Below are 18898 nucleotides of genomic sequence, written 5' to 3' on the forward strand. Positions count from 1 at the left end.
ACTGCCTTTAAAATAAATGATAATTTTTTTTCAGGTAAAAGGAAAATGATAACAGAGTGAAATCTGGAACTTTACAAATTAAGGAAGAGAAATTGGAATGATAAATATCTGCGTTAGTTTCCTAGGATGGCCATAACAAATTACTATAAACCTAGTAGCTTGAAACAACAGAACTTTATTCCCTCATATACTCAGCTTCTGGTTGCTATAAGCCTAAGAATTTGTCCATTTCTTCTAGGTTGTCCATTTTATTGGCATAAAATTTATTGGCAAACAGGATTAATCTCCAAAATACATAAACAGCTCATGCAGCTCAATATTAAAAAAACAAACAACCCCATCCAAAAATGGGCAGAAGACCTAAATAGACATTTCTCCAAAGAAGACATACAGGGGCCTGGTGCACAATGGCTGCAAACAGCAGCCTCCTCGGTAGTGTATGCAGCCTGTTGCCTGTGTGGGTTGCCCTAAGGGACCTTGGAGACAGCCCTTTCCAGTGGACATTAATGACTGGCATGCTGTTCCCCAATGTAGGCTCCAGACAGGTATGCGTGGTGCCTTTGGAAAGCCCCAGGGCACAGTGGCCAGGGTCCACATTGGCCAGGTCATAATGTCCATCCGCACCAAGCTGCAGAACAAGGAGCATGTGATTGAGGCCCTCCGCAGGGCCAAGTCCAAGTTCCCTGGCCACCAGAAGATCCACATCTCCAAGAAGCGGGGATTTACTAAGTTTAATGCAGATGAATTTGAAAACATGGTGGCAGAAAAGCAGCTCATTCCAGATGGCTGTGGGGTCAAGTACATCCCTAATCGTGGCCCCCTGGACAAATGGCGGGCCCTGCACTCGTGATAGGCTTAGCACGCCCCCTCCCTACCCGTGGCCACCAATAAACTCTACTTTCTTTTCCCTGAAAAAAAAAAAAAAAGACATACAGATGGCCAAGAAGCACATGAAAAGCTGCTCAATGTCACTAATTATTAGAGAAATGCGAATCAAAACTACAATGAGGTATCATCTCACACCAGTTAGAATGGGCATCATCAGAAAATCTACAAACATGCTGGAGAGGGTTTGGAGAAAAGGGAACCCTCTTGCACTGTTGATGGGAATGTAAACTGATACAGCCACTATGGAGAGCAGTATGGAGGTTCCTTAAAAAACTAAAAATAGAATTACCATATGACCCAACAATCCCACTACTGGGCATCTACCCAGAGAAAACCATAATTCAAAAAGATATATGCACCCCAATGTTCATTGCAGCACTATTTAAAATAGCCAGGTCATGGAAGCAACCTAAATGCCCGTTGACAGATAAATCGATAAAGAAGATGTGGTACATACATACAATGGAATATTAGCCATAAAAACGAAAAAATTGGGGCTTCCCTGGTGGCACAGTGGTTGAGAGTTTGCCTGCTGATGCAGTGGACACGGGTTCGTGCCCCAGTCTGGGAGGATCCCACGTGCCGCGGAGCGGCTGGGCCTGTGAGCCATGGCTGCTGAGCCTGCACGTCTGGAGCCTGTGCTCCGCAGCAGGAGAGGCCACAACAGTGAGAGGCCCGCATACCGCAAAAAAAAAAAAAAAAAAAAAAGGAACAAAATTGGATCATTTGTAGAGACGTGGATGGATCTAGAGACTGTCATACAGAGTGAAGTAAGTCAGAAAGAGAAAAACAAATATCGTATATTAACGCATGTAGGTGGAACCTAGAAAAATGGTACAGATGAACTGGTTTGCAGGGCAGAAATAGAGACACAGATGTAGAGAACAAACGTATGGACACCAAGGGGGGAAAGTGGCGGGGCTGGTGGTGGTGGTGGTGTGATGAATTGGGAGATTGGGATTGACATGTATACACTAATATGTATAAAATGGGTAACTAATAAGAACCTGCTGTATAAAAAAATAAATAAAATTCAAAAATTCGAAAAAAAAAGAAATTGCTAATAATAATAAATAAATAAATATGTCCTGCCACTCCCTTCTGGCTTGCACAGTTTCTGCTGAAAGATCAGCTGTTAAACTTATAGGGATTCCCTTGTTTGTTATTTTTCCCTTGCTGCTTTTAATATTTTTTCTTTGTATTTAATTTTTGATAGTTTGATTAATATGTGTCTTGTCGTTTTTCTCCTTGGATTTATCCTGTATGGGACTCTTCCTGGACTTGTGCTTCCTGGACTTGATTGACTATTTCCTTTCCCATATTAGGGAAGCTTTCAACTATAATCTCTTCAAATATTTTCTCAATCCCTTTCTTTTTCTCTTCTTCTTCTGGGACCCCTATAATTTGAATATTGGTGGGCTTAATGTTGTCTCAGAGGTCTCTGAGACTGTTCTCAATTATTTTCATTCTTTTTTCTTTAATTTGCTCTGCATTTGTTATTTCCACTATTTTATCTTCCAGGTCACTTACCCGTTTTTCTGCCTCAGTTATTCTGCTATTGATTCCTTCTAGAGAATTTTTAATTTCATTTATTGTGTTGTTCATCGTTGTTTGTTTCCTCTTTAGTTCTTCTAGGTCTTTGTTAAACATTTTTGTATTTTCTCCATTCTATTTCCAAGATTTTGGATCGTCTTTACTATGATTACTCTGAATTCTTTTTCAGGTAGACTGCCTATTTCCTCTTCATTTGTTAGGTCTGGTGGGTTTTTACCTTGCTCCTTCATCTGCTGCGTAACTTACGGTGTTTGGGGTCTCCTTTTCACAGGTTGCTAGTTCGTAGTTCCCATTGTTTTTGGTATCTGCCACCAGTGGGTCAGTTTGGTTCAGTGGCTTGTGTAGGCTTCTTGGTGGAGCAGAGTGGTGCCTATGTTCTGGTGGATGAGGCTGGATCTTGTCTTTCTGGTGGCCAAGATTGAGTGTGGTGGTGAGTTTTGGGGTGTCTGTAAGCTTATTATGATTTTAGGCGCCTCTCTGCTAATGGGTGCTGCTGTGTTCCTGTCTTGCTAGTTATTTGGCATGGGGTGTCCAGCACTGGAACTTGCTGGTCGTTGAGTGAAGCTGGGTCTTAGCATTGAGACGGAGATCTCTGGGAGAGCTCTCGCCAGTTGATTTTACGTGGGGCCTGGAGGTGCCTGGTGGTCAGGTGTCCTGAACTCAGCTCTCCCACGTCTGAGGCTCAGGCCTGACACCCGGCTGGAGCACCAAGACCCTGTCAGCTACACGGCTCTAACATTATATCTAGTGGTAATGCAGACTAGAAGAGCTCTTCTGGAAACATTTGGCAGTTAAACATACACCTATCACATCTGGTTCCTAGGTACTTACTCAGGCTTAATTGTGAGAGGAGAGTGACTACCTCCTGCGCAGTAAGAAGGAATTTGGCAGGAGTTTGGGGATTGTTATATATCCTGTTTGTGTGGAGCTTACAAGAATCTGTGCATGTGTGGGAAATTCCCTGACAGTCCAATGGTTAGGACTCCGCACTTTCACTGTTGAGGGCCCAGGTTTGATCCCTGGTTGGGGAACTCTGGAGAATCCAGCCTGGATGGGAATGGCCAGGCACCAGGGGCCACACACAACTGGCTCTTCCTGGCAGAGGGCTCCAAAGGATAAGCGATGCTCATTGCAGCCCTCAGTGGATTGCAAAGGAGGACGGGGTTCAACTGGGAAAGCAGTGTTGTCACTCCTGGAGAAGACAACGGAGCACCCTCAGGAGTTTTCAATTCTCTGCTGTAGGCAGCCGAGCAGACTACTTCAAATCTTAAGTTTACAGTTTTATGTTCTTTTGCTTTTGGTTTTATTTTGTTTTTGGTAAGGAATGATGTTGAATACTACTGTTGCAGGTTGGATTTTCTGGAAGCAAATCTTGAGATGGAGTTTGGGGAGCAAGATATTTATTAGGGACCAACATAAGTAAAGCGAAACAGATTTATATATTTATTTTGTTTGTTTATTTTTTGGCTGTGTTGGATCTTCGCTGCTGAGTGCGGGCTTTCTTTAGTTGTGATGAGTGGGGGCTACTCTTTGTTGCGGTGCACGGGCTTCTCATTGCGGTGGCTTCTCTTGTTGCAGAGCACAGGCTCTAGGCGCACGGGCTTCAGTAGTTGTGGCGCACGGGCTTAGTTGCTCTGCAGCGTGTGGGATCTTCCCAGACCAGGGCTTGAACCCGTGTCCCCTGCACTGGCAGGCGGATTCTTAACCACTGTGCCACCAGGGAAGCCCAAGCAGGCGGATTCTTAACCACTGCACCACCAGGGAAGCCCGGGAAGCAGAATTAGGCAAAGGCAGAAGTTAAACTGTGTTGCAACCCAATGAAGCTGCCGCCAACCTAGCAGAGAACACTGGAGTGAATATTGCCTGTCAGAGTGTCTGATACCAGACCAGACTGGTCAGGCATTAAACCCCTACCTTGCTCAGTCACTGGGTGTGGGCTGTCTTGGGAAGGGTGTGACCTAAGGGGAGGCCCCTCTCATTCATGTTTGATTCCCAGGGTCTAGGAACAAGGCTTCTCATATGAGGTCCAAGGATAGCTTCAGCTTCTCATGAAATTTATAGCAAACCTGGAGGTGCATATGCATGTGTATGTTTTTCTGGGGAGAGGGTGCCAGGAATTCTCCACCCCCCAAATTGCTAAGAACCACAGGTTGGACAATGTCTAGCATATGGGCAACTTGGTATCCATCTCCTGCATCAGTGTGTTATGGAGTGGGGAGAGGAAGGATACTCTGTGCTGAAGGAGACAGGATATGTAAAAGCCTGGCTGTCGGCGGTGGAAGGTGAGTTAAGTAACAGGTCTGTGTGGTAAACCAGTAGAAGCTCAGTTTGCTCAGAGAGGAAGATACAGTCTAGGGAAAAATAAGGTTGAAGAAGTAAGGTAGCATGAAATTGTGAAAAACCTTGACTGCCCCTGAGCCACTTATATTTTATTCTGATGCAATGAGGAGCTGAAGAGGTTTTTTGGCCAGGGAATGACACATTCAGATTAAATTTTTTCTTTTCTTTTCTTTTTGCGGTACACGGGCCTCTCACTGTTATGGCCTCTCCCATTGCAGAGCACAGGCTCACGGGCCCAGCTGCTCCGCGGCATGTAGGGATCTTCCCGGACCGGGGCACGAACCCGCGTCTCCTGTATCGGCAGGCGGACTCTCAACCACTACGCCACCAGGGAATCCCATTCAGTTGAGTTTTATAGCTGTGTGTAAGGCTTATCAGATGAGGAAGCAGGAAGACCATTTGTTTAGTGGATTATCAGTTACCCTACGAGGATTTAATAGAAGCTGGTGAGCTTCAGTGGAGTCCACCTTCAGGTGTGTTGAGGTTTACCAGGAGGATTTACCAGGTTTACCAGGAGGGTTTATCAGGAGGGCGGTTCTATAACAAACACCATCTCTTCCTGAAGCTGCAGATTGACTCTAAATTAGATCCTCTTCTGCAGCCAGAGTGCTACAAGTCACAAGTGAAGTAAACATGGTCCCATTACCATCGCCAATCCAGCGATGAGCACCAGGCTCAGTTAATGCCTTTACTGCCTCTCGTTGTACCACTGTAATTTTCCCTTAACTGGTCTCCCTGCTTCCATTCTCTCCCAAGACAAATTCATCCATCCAAAATAGATTTTCTAAAACAAACCTGATCATGTCAACACTGTGCTTAAAATTCTTCCATGGTTCCCCATCCCCATCTAGAAAAAGCCTGTAACACAGAGTAAACAGGCTTTTGGGCCTTGCCCCAGCCTCCTTGCCTTCCACTCCCCTTCCACTCCCCTGGTGCCTTCTGCACCAGTCAGGCCCACTCACTTCCTGATCCCACTCCCAATCCTGTCACTAATTTATCCACCCCTAGCATACATGGTCCATTCTCCTTATTCTAGGCTTCCTGCTAGCCTGGGAGTGCCTACAGAGGAGGACTGTTGTTAGGTTAGCTTGGCAGTGAGGTTCCTGCTGTAGATAGGGGTATGTTTATTGTTCACAGCTTTTTAAAAAATAAATTTATTTATTTATTTACTTTTGGCTGTTTTGGGTCTTCGTTGCTAGCCGCGGGCTTTCTCTAGTTGCAGTGAGTGGAGGCTACTCCTCATTGTGGTGTGCGGGCTTCTCATTGCGGTGGGTTCTCTTGTTGGGGAGCATGGGCTCTAGGCGCGCAGGCTTCAGCAGTTGTGGCACATGGGCTCAGTAGTTGTGGCTCGCGGGCTTTAGAGCGCAGGCTCAGTAGTTGCTGTGCACAGGTTTAGTTGCTCCACGGTATGTGGGATCTTCCTGGACCAGGGCTCAAACCCGTGTCCCCTGCATTGGCAGGCAGATTCCCAACCACTGCACCACCAGGGAAGCCCTGTTCACAGCTTTTTAATTTGATAAATTACAAACATACAGAAATGATGAAAGAGTAATATAGTGAATACCTGAATACTGTCCACCTAGAGTCAATAAGTCAAAAACATTAGCATCATCCTTAACTCCTCCTGAATACCGTCCACCTAGATTCAATAAGTCAAAAACATTAGCATCATCCTTAACTCCTCCTGAATACCGTCCACCTAGATTCAATAAGTCAAAAACATTAGCATCATCCTTAACTCCTCTCTTATGTACCTTATATTCTGTTCATTAACAATTCCTCGGCTTCCCTGGTGACGCAGTGGTTAAGAATCTGCCTGCCAATGCAGGAGACATGGGTTCGAGCCCTGGTTCAGGAAGATCCCATATGCCGCAGAGCAACTAAGTCCATGTGCCACATCTACTGAGCCTGTGCTCTACAGCCCGTGAGCCACAACTACTGAAGCCCGCGCACCTAGAGCCCATGCTCCACAACAAGAGAAGCCACCACTATGAGAAGCCCGTGCACCACAACGAAGACCCAACACATCCAAAAATAAATAAGTAAAAGTAAATTTTAAAAAAATACAAAAAACAATCCCTTTAACTTTTTCCTTCAGAATATATCCAGAATCCAAACACATCTCACCATCTGCTGTGCTGTGCTCTGATGGAGTCCAGCATCTCTGACCATGACCTTTAGCCTCCTCAAGGCTCCCTGCTTCGTAGTCTATTCTCAACCCGCAGAAAGAGGGATTCTATTAACTCATAAGTCAGACTATGTCAATCCCCTGCTCAGAACCCCAGAATAGCTCCCATCTACTTCAGAGGAGAGACTGATGTCCTTACAGTGGCACACAAAGTCCCGCTTGATATGCCAACGTTACCTCCATACCTTCCTAACTCTGCTTTAGCCACAAAGGCCTCCAGGTGGTTCCCCAAACAGGCCAGGCACAGGCCATCTCATGGCTTTTGCATTCTTTTCTTTTGCCTGGAAGATCTTTCCCCCTCCCCCCCATATCTATGGATATATCACTTCCTCCACTTCTCAGTTCTTGAATCCAGTCACCTTCTCAGTGAAACTGTCCTTTACTCACCTAATGAAAATTGCAAATTCCTTGCCCCCCAATACTCTCTAATCCTTTTTCCAGATTTATTTTTCTTCATAGCAGTTATCACAACTTGATACACTATGCATTTTTCACTTATTTATCTTTGTTATGTCCTGTAAGCTCCACAAGAACAGGGACCTATGTGCTGTGCTAACAGCTGTGCCTCCAGCACCTGGAAGGGCGTCTGTCACATAGCAGAGCCCAATCGACTTCTGCGGAGTGAGTGGAGGAACGGGAGCTTAAGGGAAGAAACACTCAAGTCCGGGAAGACTGCTGGAGGAGTAAGTCCACCACCCGTCGCCACTCCCAAACACCGCCCACGAGGCGTCCAGGCCCGCCCCGCTCCCTTAAGCCACGCCCACGGAGGCGGGCTGCGGCCGGAAGCACCTCCCCTCGGCGGAAGCCGGGCCTGGCAGGCGGTCTAGGCTCTCCTCCCGAGCTGCCCCGGGCTCATGCCCCTCCCACCCGAAAGTGGGTGAAAGGTCGGCGGCGGTGTCGCCGCGGCTGGGGCAGTGCAGGGGAGCCCCTGGGAACCGACAGGCACGGCGACTGACGGACGTACCATGGCAGACCAGGCGAAGCCCATTAGCCCGCTCAAGAACCTGCTGGCCGGCGGCTTTGGAGGCATGTGCCTGGTGTTCGTGGGGCACCCACTGGACACGGTCAAGGTGCGAGGATGCTGGGGCGCGGGCTGGAGGGAGGAGGCGCGGGCAGGGCGCGGAATGTAGGATCTCCCGCGAGGCTCGGTCTGGGATAGAAGCGGGGTCCGTGGGAGCTTCCGTGAGAAGTCTAGGGAATCTTCCTTTCGGGGGTCGGGGAAACTGTTCCTGCACCCCAGAGAGCTGGACGTTGCAGAGTGAGCAGCCTCTAACCGCCCACCAAGGGCTCTTGATTTAAAAAAAAAGTTCTCTGTTCGGAAGCCTCTTCTGATCTGGCGCCACTTCTTTGAGGATGGTAAAGAAAGAGCACCGCCCCAAAGCTCTGACTTCTGAAAACCCTAACATTATCAGCAAGGTTGAAAAAGGCATCTGTAAATCCCGCTTCAGGAAGAGAGCTAAAGACTGAGGCAAGGTTATTCCAGACATGTCTTTTGACACATTCCTCTGGGCCCAGAGTGCTCCATCACTATCTCCCTTGAACCTTTCTTGACCATCTTCAGCCTGTCACCCCATGTTAGCCTGAGTGGCCTCCTGTGGGAAGCGATGATGTCCTCACTGACTGAGCTCCTTCCAGGGAAAGCAAGTGATCAGCTTTCCCAGGGCAAGGCTGATCCCCAAAACAACCTGGTGAGGAAGCCGTGGTCAGATTGAGGCTCCAGGAAGGGGGAAACTCATCAGAGCTTGTTCCCTGCTTATCCTCACATTATGCATCAACTCTTTCCCCTGCAACACTTTCAGCAAGGCCTTGCTGGAGACCAGAGTCCATACCCAGTGACTTAGCATTCAAAGCTTCATCCTAGTTTTCTAACGTTATTTCTGCACACACTTGGAGGAAATTGACAGATCATGGCCAGGGTGAGCCTGTAGGGAGCAGGCATGAAGCCTGTGTAGGAGACTTATTGGAATGTTGGATTGGGTTTCCTCCACAGGGAAATTGCTTTGGGGACATTCTCCAGGCAAGTTTGGGCAGCAAGCTCTTTGCTGCCTTTCATCTAGGAGAGGATCTGGGGTCATTCTATCAGAGGACCAGAATTAAGCAACTGGGCTGGTTTGGGCACTGTGAAACACAAAATCAGATGTTTATTCAGTAATTGGTAAATGCCATGTGTGTTAGGGCTTCCCAGACAGTGGTCGTTCTAAGCAGCACTGATGTAAGGGAGAAGAATTGTCTGGCCTCTCTACTCTTGATCTTGTTAGTTCTAGGCAGGTGGGGCCTCTCTTTAAAGAAAAACGAAACCCTGTTGCTCCCTAATACAAATGTTGCTCCTACCTCCATATCCTCTTGTCCTTCCTCCCCAATCAGATGTCATTCCCAGGAAGGGCCCGAGGACCTCTATACTGAAATGGAAATGACTGAAAATGCTCGCTGCATTTTTTTTTTTTTTTTTTTTACGTTACGCGGGCCTCTCACTGTTGTGGCCTCTCCTGTTGCGGAGCACAGGCTCCAGACGCGCAGGCCCAGTGGCCACGGCTCACAGGCCCAGCCGCTCCGAGGCATATGTGATCTTCCCAGACCGGGGCATAAACCCGCGTCCCCTGCATCGGCAGGCGGACTCTCAAGCCACTGCATTTTTAATAGCCAGAAAGTCCCCTTTTAGCTTAAGCCAAAACCACAAATTGCCCACTACTGTCCTTTTGACCTCTAAGAGCCAGGTGGCCTCCAATCAAAGCTTGGCCTAGAGGCACTTTCAGAGGTCTGAGGCGACTAACTGTGGTCTGGGAAGGCAAGAGGTGCAGCACTTCAGTTTGGAAAGGCTTTATGGCACGTGATGAAGGGCTGGCTGAGTTCTGACTGGAGAAGTAGGGAGACCCAGACATTCTGGGTAGGGGGAAGGCAGGAGTGAAGATGGATATAGGCTTGATAGTGGGAGCAGGCTGTAAAATAAGACCAGCCGTGGAGGACTTTAATGTTCTTGCTGGGCCTGGGTGGCGGATGTCATGATGAGACATGTGAGATTTATACAAAATCACAAAAAGGTATCAGTCAGAAGTTTTGGTCTATTTCTCTCTCTCTACTAACTTGGACAGGTTGTGCCTGACCATGGAGGATCTGAAGACCAAATAAGGGATTTTGGATGCAAAGCAGCGGGAGCCTCTAGACATTTCTACTGTTGTGTCCCATAAACTCCTCAGATATGCATGTCACCTCCATTGCCTAGAGAGTGAGTTCCTTAGTTTGGGACATAAGGCCTTAACAAAATCAAGAATGAGAAATTTAAAGTAATAGAGGAATAGCATGATGAAATGGTGTCTTGGAAAAGTTAGTATGATAGCAACCTGAGAAGAATTAGGAAGCAGAACTCAGAGCAGGAAAAATAGCAAGGAAAAAGACTGCAGAAGTATATAACTGGGTGTATCAGTTATCTCTGGCGGTGTAACAACTTATCCCAAAACTTAGTGGCTTAAAACAACAACAATAGGGACTTCCCTGGTGGTCCAGTGGTTGGGACTCTGTACTTCCACTGCGGGGGCCACGGTTCCATCCCTCGTCAGGGAGCTAGGATCCTGCATGCCGCACAGCATGGCCAAAAAATAATAATAATAAGTGTTATTATTAGGCGAGGATGTGGAGACCTCGGAACTCTTGTGCACTGTTGTTGGGAATGTAAAATTGTATAGTGACTGTGGAAAACAGTATGCCAGTTCCTCAAAAAATTAAAAATAGGATTACTATATGATCCAGCAATTCCATTTCTGGATATATACCCAAAAGAATTGAAAGCAGGGTCTTGAAGAGATATTTGTACACCCCTGTTCATAGCAGCATTATTCACAATAGCTGAAACATGGGAGCAACCCAAGTGTCCACAAATGGAAGAATGAATAAGGAAAATGTGGCATATACATACCATGGGGTGTTATTCAGCCTTAAAAAGAAGGAAATTCTGGGGCTTCCCTGGTGGCGCAGTGGTTGAGAGTCCGCCTGCCGATGCAGGGGACAGGGGTTCGAGCCCTGGTCCGGGAAGATCCCACATGCTGTGGAGCGACTGGGCCCGTGAGCCATGGCCGCTGAGCCTGCGCTCCGCAATGGGAGAGGCCACAACAGTGAGAGGCCCGTGTAAAGCAAAAAAAAAAAAAAAAGAAGGAAATTCTGACCTTGCAACCACATGGATGAATACTGTAAACATTAGGCTAAGTGAACTAATTTACTAATTAATAAACTAATTCAGTTTTATAAGGCAGAAAGAATTCTGGATGGTGGTGATGGTTGCACAACGTTATGAATGTATTTAATATCACTGAACTGTACACTTAAAAATGGTTGAGATGGTAAATTTTATGTGTATTTTATGACAGTAAAAAGAAAAAAAAACAGCCCAAACTGGGCGGATTTCCCTGGTGATCCAGTGGTTAAGACTCTGTGCCTCCACTGCAGGGGGCGCGGGTTCGATCCCTGGTCAGGGAACTTCCGCATGACATGCAGTGTGGCCAAAAAAATAAAGAAATAAAAAATAAAATAAAATAGTTAAGGAAAAAAATGGGCAAAGGATCTGAATAGACATTTCTCCAAAGAAGATATACAAATGGCAATAAACACATGAAAAATATTCCACATCATTATCCATCATGAAAATGTAAATAAAAATCACAGTGAGATACCACCTAACACCCACTATGATGGCTATAATTGAAAATAAATAAATAACAGGTGATGGGATGTGGAGAAACTGGAACATTCATACAATGCTCTTTGGAAAACAGTCTGGCAGTTCCTGAAAAGGTTAAACATAGAGTTAGCATATGACCCAGCAATTCTCCTGTGATGGTTAATTTTATGTGTCAGCTGGGCTGTGGGGTGTTCAGATATTGGTCAAACATTGTTCTGGGTGTATCTGTGAGGGTGTTTTTGGATGAGATTAGCATTTAAGGTAGACTAAAGTAGATTGCCCTCCCTAATGTGGGTGGCCCTATTCCAGTCAGTTGAAGGCCTCAATAGAACAAAAAGCTGAAACTCCTCCCTCCTGACTGATTGAGCTGGGACATTGGTCTTTTCCTGCCTTTGGACTCAAACTGAAGCATTGGCTCTTCTTAGGTCTTGAGGCTACCAGCTTTTTTTTTTTTTTAACACCTGTATTGGAGTATAATTGCTTTACAATGTTGTGTTAGTTTCTCTGCCAGCTTTTGAACTGGGATTTGAACCATCAGCTCTCCTGGTTCTCAGGTCTTCAGACTTGAACTATCCTATTGACTTTCTTGGGTCTCCAGCTCACTGATTGCAGGTCTTAGGATTTGTCTGCCTCCATAATTGTGTGAGCCAATTCCTTATAACAAACAAACAAATAACTAAATCTACATGTCCTATTGGTTCTATTTCTCTGGAGAATCTTGACCAATACAATTATGCTTGGGTAATATAATATCCAAGAGAATTGAAAACATAATATCCATACAAAAACCTGCACACAAAAGTTTATAGCACCATGATTCATAATAATAAAAGTGGAAAAATGTAATTCGTCATTATCTGATGAGCAGATAAACAAAACATGGTATATTTGTACAGTGGAATACTATTTACCCATAAAAAGGAATGAAGGACTGATATATTCTACAACATAGATGAACTTTGAACACATTATGCTAAGTAAAAGAAGCCAAGTGTGAAAGACCACATATTGTATGATTTATTTATATGAAATATACAGAATAGGGAAATCCATAGAGATGGAAGCTATATTAGTAATTACCAGGGGCTGAGAGAAGAGGGGAATGGGGAGTGACTACTAATGGGTGTGGTGTTTCTTTTTGGGGTGATGAAAATATTCTAAAACTGATTATAATGAAGGTTGCACAACTCTGCAAATACACTAAGAAGCACTTAACTGTATACTTTAAATGGGTGAATTTTATGGTATACGAATTATATCTTAATAAAGCTGTTTAAAAAAACCCAATACTGAACCAAAGACCCTCTCCTTCAACCAAAAGCAACAAAAAGATGCTGGCCAGGACTGTACTAATCTGAAGGATTGGCTTCTGTGTGGTTCATTCACAGGCTGGCAGTTAGTGCTGGCTGTTGTCAGGAGGCCTTCTTTCCTCCACACATGACCTCTTCAGACTGCTTGAGTATCCTCATAACATGGTGGCTGACTTTCCCCAAAGCAAATAACCTGAGATGAAGACAGGCAGAAGCTGACCTTTCTGTCACCTAGCCTTGGAGAAGTCACATAGCATCAAAACCACTACATTCTGTTCGATAGAAGTGAGTCACTGAGTCTGGCCCACATCCAAGGGGAGGGGAATTAGGATTAACCTTTTTTTTTTTTTTTTTTTCCCTGTACTCAGGCCTCTCACTGTTGTGGCCTCTCCCGTTGCGGTGCACAGGCTCCAGACGCGCAGGCTCAGCGGCCATGGCTGACAGGCCTAGCCGCTCCGCGGCATGTGGGATCTTCCCAGACCGGGGCACGAACCCGTGTCCCCTGCATCGGCAGGTGGACTCTGAACCCCTGTGCCACCAGGGAAGCCCAGGATTAACTGAAGGGGAAGAGTATCAAAGAGTTAGTGGGCATATTTGAAAACCATCACACTGGGTAAGAATAGGTGAGGACTTGGCCTAGGAGAAGACTTCAGATGGAGAGAGGAAGAAATTAGGATTCTGCAAGACTCTTGAAGGAACTCTCCAAAAGCCTTGGTGCCTATGTGAATAAGAGGAGGAGAAGTAACAGGAAGTGGTCGGATGCTAGAGTTTCAAATCCTGAGAAAGAGGGTAGCCTGATGGCTCTGGCACAAATGGGTGATTCATCAAAAGGATGAGATTCCGGAGGTGATATGAGTAGGGACAGCTTCTCCAGGCAGTTTGAAATGTAGCCCAAAAGGTGGGGAGAGAAGGTCTGAAGATGGCTGAGTAAAAGTCATCACTGAGCAGAAGCTGAAGCCCTGGAATCTGAGTTTTCTAAAAGGGATAGTGGAACAGATGAGTAGGGTACTTAGCCTTGGAGGGCCCCTGGAGTAGAAAAGGAGACAAAGGAAGGAGTACCAAGAAGGGAGGTTTAAAGAGAGACAGTTTGAAGCATTGGATACACCAAAAGGTGGAGAAGGATGAGGACCAAGATCCTCCTCACTCCAAAATACCTTTGTTGAGCACCTTACCTAACCACCGACAAGGCACTTCAAATGGGTGTGGAGAGTGCCTAGAGCTGAACTGAGCTTTGCGTTCACTGGCACATGATTTGAACTCACTAAACCCAGCCTCCTCATTTGTAAACTGGTAGTACCTATTCCACTGGATCATTGTGGGATCCATTAGATAAGAAATAAATAGCAAAAGTAAGTGGCTGAGGAAATCAGAGGAACTGTGACTCTCTCCGAAAGCATGCTACTAATGACTTGTGAGTACAGGGTTTGAATAAACTGGAGGAAAGAGAAGTCTGAATCCAGCAGATAAAGTGAATGCTGAAGACATGCACAGAGGTGCAGCTTTCTCTGTTAAGAGTTTAGCAGACAGTTGGGCCATTGCTACCGACAGGCAGTTCTGATTCTGGGAAATGACTGTATTTTAACTTCTGGTTTCAGGTCCGACTGCAGACGCAGCCCCCAAATTTGCCTGGACAGCCTCCCATGTATTCTGGGACCTTTGACTGTTTCCGGAAGACTCTTATGAGAGAGGTACGGAATTTTGGTGCTGGGCATTTCTCTTACTCAGAGGAACAGTTTCACAGGGTTGATTTATTACTTCTCTGGGGGATAGGGTGACTTTGCGTAGTTCTGTTGGAGGTCTAGCCCACAGCTGTGGTGCTCTCACCGTGCCATCCTATGCCCTCCTATTGTCATCGCTCTGGAGTCTTTGATAGTTCCAGCTACTGTTTTATGTGAAGGACTGAAGCTAATAAAATGGTTCTAAAATGGTTCTCTCTTTTGGAAGGCACAATTTAGACCACAGGGAATTCATGAGGAATAGTTGGAGACGTGAAATAGAAGAACATGCAAATCTGGATCAGTCAGTTTGACAGGGATCAGTGTCAGAAGTTCACATAAAATCTGGAGGAAGAGGCAGCCAGTCTGAGGAACAGTGAAAGAAGCTAGCAGAGTCTTCAAACCCCTAGAGTAAACTAACTGAAGGGAACTAAATTGGTTTGAGGTTATTGAATTACATAGTAATTTTTCAGATATTTCTTAAAGTGAAAACATGGGATTTTAAAAAAGGTTTAATTACTAGTGATGTTTATTTCTGACTTCATTAGCACATATGTGACAAGACCTTGTTGAGAACTTTTCCTTTGTTTCTTAAAATATAACTCTAATATGAATAAATATATATGTAGTGTTCATTAAATATACAGAAACTGAGAAGCGGGTGTCACCCAGATAAAGAGGGGATGCTAGTGATTGATGGACTCGGTCTGGGAGGAAAAGTTGTTCCCAGGGTTCATGCAGGACCCAGGCATGGGAGGAAGATTTTGAGGTGGAGTCTACCCAACCACCCATGCGTGAGACGGTGCTGCCTTTTCTTCCGTAAGGCTCTCTTCCTTTCATCAGCCCAGCATGGAGTCTGATCGGTGTCCAGTGGAGTCTTTGGGCTTCAAGTCAGCTAAGAGTTCTCTGCCTTTACAGAGAGGCAGGATTACATGCCTCTTGGTCAGCAAATGTTATTGAGGACCTATTCAGCGCCTGGGCAGTGTGCTGGGTGCTGGAGGCCTGGTGAGAATGGCTCATATAAACCCAACTCTCTGCAGAGTTGAATAGGCTTCCTTAGTTTATGTTTGTGCTTGTCTCTGGGTTTTGCTGTGCCAGATTGAGCTCTCTGCTTTCTGGTGCTGCCAGACGGGTCTTGGTTGTGCTGCATGGAACTGGGTAGGCCAGACAGTGGAAGGAAGGCTAGAGGAGTTGTTGGGAGGCGTGGGTTTGGCCCTCAGGCCTTGGGCATCCTCTCAGCCCAGGTGGGAAGCTGTGGGAGGGGCTTTTGGAGGGCTTTGTCACCTGCTGCTTTTGCAGATCCTTCTCAGAACTTTCTCTTCCTATTCACCTTTCCTATTTACCTCCTCTGCACTTTGTCCTTGGTGAGTCTGCTTACAGCCTGTAGCAGTGCTAGACCTTTGCAGGATCTGGGAGGAGTACTGATGGGTACAGTTGTGCCCCTTGAGTTCTGGAAAGAAGATGGGTTGTGAATGGCCAGGGTCTGTAGCAAGGCAGGTTCTCCAGCCTAGGTCTGTGGACCCTCTCAGTGTGCAACTCCACCCTATTTCTCCTGCTACTTTCTGTAGGGAGCAACTTTAACATTTTTTTGTGTTTTGTTTTAAAAATTGTCCCTTATTTGTATTAAAATGATGCAAGCACTTAGTTTGCTACTGAAGGACTTGTAACAAAGTAGCCCTCCCACCCCAATTCTCTAGAGGTTACTTTCAGCTCTCTCTGTTATTAATGCTGTTTTCTACCTAGATGCATACGTGTATTTTATACATTTAAAAATGTGTTTTAAAACTAACACAGGGACTTCCCTGGTGGTGCAGTGGTTAAGAATCCACCTGCCAATGCAGGGGACATGGGTTCGAGCCCTGGTCCGGGAAGATCCCACATGCCGTGGAGCAACTAAGCCCATGTGCCACAACTACTGAGCCTGCGCTCTAGAGCCTATGAGCCACAACTACTGAAGCCCGTGCACCTAGAGCCCACGCTCCACAACAAGAGAAGCCACCGCAATGAGGAGCCCGCACATGGCAACAAAGAGTAGCCCCCGCTCGCCACCGCTAGAGAAAGCCCAGGCGCAGCAACAAAGACCCAATGCAGCCATAAATAAATAAATAAATAAATAAATTTATTTTTTTAAAAATATAACTAACACAACATTGTAAAGCAATTATACTCCAATTTAAAAAAAGAGAGAAAAAAATGTGTTTTCGCTACCTATTTGTGGTAGATGATTTTAACTCTTGCATTCCTTATCACCTTTCTGCCCTGCCCATATAATTTTATCATACTTTGTGGTTTAGTACAATTCGGTGTTTTCATGATTACAACTTTATATGTGTTTTTCTCTGTTAACTAAGTAATGTTCTATGATGTGCATTTCATTTCTTGTACAACTTTTTGTTTTTCTTGAGGTTGGGTTAAAAATTGCATCAGTTTCGTTTGCTTGTGTTTCTTTGAATCTCTGCCTCTGTCATCCTGTACCCTAAATGCCCTGTAGAATACCTTTTTGTTTGGTTTTCCACACTGCCTAAATAGTTATAATCTGTTGTTCCCATGTTTATTGTTTTGCTTTGTTCTTCTTGGAAAAAACAAACTCTTCCTGGATTCCTCTATCCTCATACTCCCACGTAGACTGGTTTCTTCCCAGGCCCACTGTACCAGACACCATCCTGGAAATCCCCTTCATCTCTCTTGGGCCAAACTCGTGGTCTCCTGGGTCCCATATCTTCCTCTTCCTTGATTTACTAACTTGTTTGGTTGGGATATCTATTTGTCTATTTATTGGCTACTACATAGTTGCTTTCATTATCAAACTGTACTAGTGAAAATTGATGTGCAGTCTTACTATTGTCTTTAACAATAAAAACCCCATGTCTTTTTTTTGGGGGGGGCACACTGGGCGGCTTGAGTGATCTCAGTTTCCCGACCAGGGATTGAACCTGGGCCACAGCAGTGAAAGCCTGGAATCCCAACCACTAGGCCACCAGGGAACTCCCCTCATGTCTTAATACTTGGGAAATACAAAAATTTCGTACACCTCTAATGTCACCCCAAAGAAGTCACATTGTACATTCTGTTTTGTAGCCTGCTTTTTATTTATTTATTTATTTATGGCTGCATTGGGTCTTCATTGCTGCATGTGGGCTTTCTCTGGTTGTGGCGAGTGGGGGTTACTCTTCATTGTGGTGTGTGGGCTTCTTATTGTGGTGGCTTCCCTTGTTGCGGAGCATGGGCTCTAGGCACGCAGGCTCAGTAGTTGTGGCTCGTGGGCTCTAGAGCGCAGGCTCAGTAGTTGTGGCACACGGGCTTAGTTGCTCCACAGCATGTGGGATCTTCCTGGACCAGGGATCAAACCAGGGCTCGAACTCGTGTCCCCTGCATTGTTAGGCAGATTCTTAACCACTGCACCACCAGGGAAGTCCCTGTAGCCTGCTTTTTTTTCACTTAGTAGTCTCTTCTCATGTTACAGTGTGATTTTATGGCTATGTGATAGTCAATTTATGGAATTCCCATAATGTGTCTCAATCTCCTATTTGAGAATTTTTAGGTTCATTCCAGAATTTTGCTACTTAATAAATTCCTGATGTCATTCTTTTCTATATCTGAGTATTTCCTTAGAATACATTTCTAGACAGAGAATTTTCTGATGAAAGTGTAAGCTACATATTTCCAGATTGTCTTCCAGAATAGGAGCTGTTTTCAGTTTCTCCAGCAGTGTATAAGAAGACAACTATTTCTGATAAATGTGGGAGTATTCTTCCTTTTAAAAGCTCTCCTTGCTTGGAGGGGAGGTGAGGGAAGTAGGCCACAGGTCAGAGGACACACTGCTTCCCTGTTTCAGTGATGTAAAAGTTAACTGTGTCTGTAAACAGCTTCCACTTCTGTGATTCCTTGCAGGGCATCATGGGTCTATATCGGGGCATGGCCGCCCCCATCATTGGGGTCACCCCCATGTTTGCCGTGTGCTTCTTTGGGTTTGGTTTGGGGAAGAAACTGCAACAAAAACACCCAGAGGATGTGCTCAGGTGAGTACTTACAAGCCTGGAGGACTCAATGCTGTTCTGCCTGGTGGTGTGATACAGGTTAAGGGAAAGAACCTTGGCTGACAGGCAGTGACCGTCCTCCTGGGTCCCCCGGGCTAGCTCCTGGTTGCTCCACGTGAGGGAGGTACTTGAGTTTTCCTTTGCCCTGTGAACCAAAAGGGAGAAAGAAAAACTCAGATCCCTCCCCCACCCCCTTA

At 45.6% G+C, this 18898-nt stretch overlaps 2 protein-coding genes and 1 pseudogene across 2 annotated transcripts in view; all 3 read left to right on the top strand.

The window, feature by feature from the left end:
* The first annotated feature begins 347 nt into the window (after positions 1-347).
* Positions 348-489, top strand: LOC117198166 (uncharacterized; annotated as a pseudogene).
* Positions 425-865, top strand: LOC101288454 (60S ribosomal protein L10-like). The gene has a single exon (XM_033413035.2). The coding sequence runs from the start codon at positions 440-442 to the stop codon at positions 848-850; it is 411 nt and encodes a 136-aa protein (XP_033268926.1). The 5' UTR covers positions 425-439; the 3' UTR covers positions 851-865.
* Positions 866-7826: 6961 nt separating this feature from the next.
* Positions 7827-18898, top strand: part of SLC25A20 (solute carrier family 25 member 20) — a 29345-nt gene continuing 18273 nt past the window's right edge. Inside the window, exons 1-3 of the mRNA XM_004283911.3 lie at positions 7827-8040; positions 14545-14637; positions 18556-18683. Of these exons, the coding sequence (XP_004283959.1) occupies positions 7936-8040; positions 14545-14637; positions 18556-18683 (326 nt within the window). The 5' untranslated portion in view covers positions 7827-7935. The remainder of the gene's footprint in view (positions 8041-14544; positions 14638-18555; positions 18684-18898) is intronic.

Source organism: Orcinus orca, chromosome 10, assembly GCF_937001465.1.
Source record: "Orcinus orca chromosome 10, mOrcOrc1.1, whole genome shotgun sequence".
Taxonomy (NCBI): Eukaryota; Metazoa; Chordata; class Mammalia; order Artiodactyla; family Delphinidae; genus Orcinus; species Orcinus orca.